The sequence below is a fragment of the Condylura cristata genome, unplaced genomic scaffold (assembly GCF_000260355.1).
Source record: "Condylura cristata isolate star-nosed mole 26May11 unplaced genomic scaffold, ConCri1.0 scaffold00006, whole genome shotgun sequence".
In the NCBI taxonomy this organism is placed as follows: Eukaryota; Metazoa; Chordata; class Mammalia; order Eulipotyphla; family Talpidae; genus Condylura; species Condylura cristata.
Window position 1 is genome coordinate 66,437,889 of NW_004567107.1, and position 5,076 is coordinate 66,442,964.

Consider the following 5,076-nt stretch of genomic DNA (forward strand, 5'->3'; position numbering starts at 1 on the left):
AGGGAAGACAGAAAGGTGCCCAAGCTATTCCCAGGTTACCTAGATGGGACCCTGTGTTATGAATTGTCCACCAATGCGGAAAATAATGGAGGTTTGTCAATTACTTCTTTTATTTGCCTCATTGACAGATGTCTAATCAGTCATTAGATTAAAGGCAGAAATAATCACCCTCATTTGTTTTGTGCTGTATTTTAATTTCAGTTGATGGTTGATAGATTCCCAGTGACCATTCCTCCTCCCTCTTTGCCCATTATTGGGTTAACCTCAATATAACTCTGGGAAAGAACTACATCAGATTCCTTATTTAAAACTCTTTTTACTGATGTACACATTTTAATAAAACAAAAACACACACACACACAGAGAAAGCATAGTTACTTCAAACAGGATTTTTTTTAAAAAAAAAAAGGTCTATAAAAATACAATGTTTAAGGCGGTTTGGAAATGCATTATACATTTCTACAATGTCCATAAATTCTCTTGAAAATAAGAATGTTAACTTCAAATCTATAAAATACACTGTACATTTTCAGACTATTCTAGGTAGAGCACACTTCACAATGGACTGTGGGTTTGAATCCCTGGTGACAAACGGAGTGTAACATGGATGCGGATATAATTTTTAAATTTCTTTTTAAAAATAAATTATATCTGAAGCATACAATTTATAAAAATTCTATATACAAAGTACAGCAACTGGTAACAAACCCCAGTTTTAATACTCTCTATATATGAAATACCAGGAGTTAGCACCCTGATAAAAGCAGAGGTAATACACTTTCTCTGCATATTTGTACAATTTCTTGATGTAAAGAACAAAAATGACAACAAAACAAACATCATAAAAAGGCTTTCATAGTGGCAGTGCAGAGCTCTTTTAAATACAGAGTTGCATTCTTCAACACACCAGCAACTCTTTAAATTAGCATTTTTGACCCTTAATCCTCAAAAATGTGCAATTAGGAAATGTGCTAAGAGATCAGAGTGGTGGCAATGAAATTAAGGTCAAGGGCTCAAAGTGATCCAAAACTAATGACTATTTTACCTCTTCCCACTCATGCCCCAAACTGAGACTTCTGGGCGCAGATACCAAGACTAAGTAATGTATAGGTAAGTGTGACTTTTCCGTTTACTTAGGATTGCAATGTCCTCACTGGCCACAATAAAAGACGTATGATACCGGACACCCCCACCCCACCCAACTCATCCCCCAGGAAAAAAATGCTAACAAAGTCTTTTTGCAAATGTGGAATGAACCTTCAAACCCCGTTCCATGCCCAGTTCCTGTTAACTGTTAAGGCCCCAATAGTCTGCATGTTCTCTTCAGAGTCCAGCACTACATTTCTGCATCCCCATACCGTTTCATCCCGGACGTCCTGAATTCTAGCTAAGGGGGTGCTGGGCAACCAGCCGAGTTGGGGAATTCCGGAGACTGGAATAGGGGCTGAGAGCACGTTCAATAAGTCATGCTAGGGAGAGGAAACTACTAAGTTGCCTAGCGTCAAGGTGAGAAGACCGCCTAGACCAGGCAGTTTACTCAGAAAACGTTTCCCCAGCCACCCTCGGTCCCCAAGCCACAGGTGCCCCGTTAAGAGTCCTCCCGCCAACAAAGGCGGGGGACGCGAGGGCTAAAAGAGCTGAGGGAGCAGCAGCAAGATGGAGGCAAGCGGAGTCCAAGAGTCTTGGGGCGTCGAGCGGCAGCCGGCGCTGCTTCTGCGCCCCGGCCCATAAGGCAGGTCTCCGCGGCCCCCCGCCGCCGCAGCGCCGCCGCCCGGGCGCGGCGGGTGCGCGACGCCGTCGTCGTCGTCCAGGGGCTGCTCGCCTCCCGCCCCGACGCGCTGCTCCTCGTCGTATTCTTCGTCGTAGTAGTCGTCCAGGCCCCCGTCTGAGCCGCTGCTGCCCGGGCCATGGCCCAGCTCCGCACCGAAACACAGGCGAGCCATGTTCTCTTTGACCGACTCGCAGATGGGCCGCTCGAGGCCGTCGCAGACGCAGTCATTGAGCAGCGCCGCCTTGGGCACGGCCAGCATGTCCTCGATGACCGTGCGGCACTCGTCGGTGCACCTCAGCCCGTTGAAGAGCTTGCCGCAGTAGGTCAGGTAGCGGTTGAGCGCCAAGTTGCAGCGGCTGTCGCGGTCGCAGCGCCGCCGGGCCTCGGTGCAGCCCATGACCCCGCCCGCGCCCGGGCCGCCCGCGCCCCCGCTGCTCGTCCGCGGCAGGCAGGGCTCAATGGCGCGCTTGGTGGACTTGCAGTTTTCGTCCTGCGCGCAGTCACAGTCCTCCAGGGCGGGCCCGCGGCGCGTGTGGTTGAGCTGAATGAGCGCCGAGATGCAGTGGCTCGGGCAGCGCCAGCGCGTCGAGAAGGAGGCGGCCGAGGCCGGGAAAGCGGCAGCTGCCGCGGCCCCCGGGGTGTCGCTCCCGCTGCGCTGGGCCAGCACCGGCGCGCACGCCTCGGCGTACTGGTTGTAAGCGTAGCTGCACTCCGGCTCCCCCTGGCACTGCAGCAGCGCCTGCCAGCAGATGAGGCGGCGGCCGTGCGCCAGCCCCGAGCCCCGCGGCGCAGAGCCCAGCAGCTGCAGCAGCGCCATCAGGCACAGCCAAGGGCCCGGCCCCGTCCCCCCGCGGGCTCCGCCGCCGCCGCCCAGCAGCCCGACCACCATCGCGGGCAGCGGCGGCAGCCGGGCGAGTAGGGTAAAGGAGACGAGGCGCGCAGAGCGGCGGAATCTGAGCCAGTGGAAAAGTTTTCCCCGGTCCTGCCAACTTCTTGCATGAGTGTTTTCATAAATCCATGCGCGCCGCCGGCCGGTGCCCCGCTGCCTGCAGAAAGCTGGCTGTCGCCAGGGTGGCGGGGGCTTCTTAGGAACGTACAGCCGCGGAGAGCCCCGCCGATCGGTCCGCGGAGGTGGCGGGAGGGATCACTGCCGCCCCAGGGGGCTGCGGGCCGCTGGGCCGCGGCGGGGCGGCGGGACCGCGCGGCGCCGCGGGTGCATTTGCTCCCCGCCTGCAGATCCGCGGTACGGCAGAGCCAGGCTTCCTTCCTCCGGGTCTCAGCGCCGCGCCGCCGCCGCCGCCGCCGCCGGCGGCTCTCGCATCGCGCCGCTTCTGGCTCCCGTCCGTGCGCTGCCCGCCTTCACGCGGGCCTGCCGCCCGGTCCCCTCCCCCTCCGCCTGCGGCGACCCCGGCCTCCGCCGAACTCCCGGGAGCCCTTTCCGGGCGGCGCAAAGAGAACAAGAAATTCCGCGCGACCGGAGAGCTGCTGCCTGGCTGCCTTCAGCGGCGGCTTCTCCGGTGACCGGGAGCTCGGGGAGCGATCCTCTGACTCGGGCTGAGGACTTGCTTGCAGCGAGGCTTTAAATACAAAAATGGGCCGGGAGCCCCCGCGTGGTGCTGCGGTGCCCCCTCATTATGCATGCATGGAAAAGCAAACAAACAAAAACATTAGCAACGCTCCTCCGGCTCGCCGAGCCCTGGCCCCGCGCGCTCCAAGCCTGCCCGCTTTCTCCTTTCTCCACTCCTCCACTCTGTTTGGCCCTTTGCTCGGCCCCCTTTCCCGGCTTTTCGAGACGCTATTGGTCCTGCCTGTTGTTGTTGAAACTTTTTTTTTTTTTAACCAGCCGCTGGAGTGGGGTTGCGGAGTGGGGGAGGGCGGGGAGGGTGGTGGGCAGCTCACATTCAAGCATTCAGTGCTTGAAAGGAACGGCTTAAGGAGCCTGACCGGGGCCGAGAGCTCCTCCTACTTTTAAGGAGGCTCGAATCTGGAGCCCCAGCTCGCTCTCAGAACCAGCGGGCAGGGCTTAGGGCAGCTGTTTGCCTCCGGCTAGGTTACGGACCTAGGTTTTTGTTTGCTCCTTTTCCCTTTTTTCTAAGAGCTTTAGTAATTCTCCTTTACCCTATCTGTTCCTTCGACTGAGTTCAGAGCCCTGTTTTTTCGGATTCCTCGTTTTTGGGGTCCCCCATCATCACAGTGTGGAGCAAGAAAAACAGGGAACTTAATGCTGGACTTTGAAACGTAAAAAACGAGAGAGACCCGCTTTAATTCGGAGGGCGTTGATGAGATAGTTAGCCTACCCATGTCCACGGCCCGGCCCCGCTGTAGCGACCCGCTTCGAGACAGCCGTCATTGTCATTGCAAGGCATATCTAAGCACCCAGTTAAGTTTTTCGGAATCTAAGTTTCTTAACAGGGAGAGTGATGAAAAAAATAATACCAGCATTGAAGATTTTAAGGTATGTTGTCAGTACCAGCTGGCCGCAGTCAACAGATCGAGGAAGGGGGTAAATCGGCACGCACCAAGATTTTTATGAAAGTTTATTTCAGCCCCTCCCTCACTCAAAGGAAAGCCGCGCGGACCAGCGGTCTCTGCAGACCTGGCGCGGGAGTTTGCGAGCTACCTTAACTGCAGCGCAACTCAGTCTTCCACCACCAGAGGCACCGGCTTCTGAGGCCTGTCAAAAACTGGCGCTTTTTTCCTCCCCTTTCCGTGGGGAGACTATCAACTCCATCTGTCACAAAAATTAAGGCTAAATCTCCCCAGAAGCAGACGGAGCGGGGGCTCCAGTGTGCGCAGGTTGGACTGCCCGCCTCTCCCCGGAGGCCAAGTGAGTTTGAAATGGCAAAAGTCAGAATGAATCTACAGCACGTGGAGACTGAGCAGGCTGCATAAAGCCTTCTATTCCCGAGGCTGCTGCATTCCTCGAGGCTCTGGTCTGCCTTAGGAAGCAGCCCCTCTGCAGTCTACTGCGCAAGGCAAAACTAAACAAACCTTAGAGGAACTTGCTTGAAGTAAGGCAAACTGTCTGCTCTGACTTGAGTAGTAGAAAGCAAACAATATCGACCTATATTTTATGAAGGCAATAGAAACAAGTACTTCCAGGTTCTTTGTTTTGTTTTTTTTTTGTTTATTGTTTGGAGTTGTCCTTTTAGTTCTGCCAAGAGGGCCTGTAAAAGTCACAGTCCTCTATGACTTGGATCCTTCACATGGAAGGTTCAAGGCCAGATTAGACCCTTGAGAAAGTCCTTTCATCTTTAGTGCTCTGTGATTAAGGGCTCATAAGAGCATGTGAGCTGCATCTGTAC

General features: G+C 54.7%; 1 protein-coding gene across 1 annotated transcript; it reads right to left on the reverse strand.

Annotated features, from left to right (window-relative positions):
- Positions 1-422: 422 nt before the first annotated feature.
- Positions 423-3,015, reverse strand: GAS1 (growth arrest-specific 1). Its single transcript, XM_004677793.2, has one exon. The coding sequence runs from the start codon at positions 2,658-2,660 to the stop codon at positions 1,629-1,631; it is 1,032 nt and encodes a 343-aa protein (XP_004677850.1). The 5' UTR covers positions 2,661-3,015; the 3' UTR covers positions 423-1,628.
- Between the last annotated feature and the right edge of the window lie 2,061 nt (positions 3,016-5,076).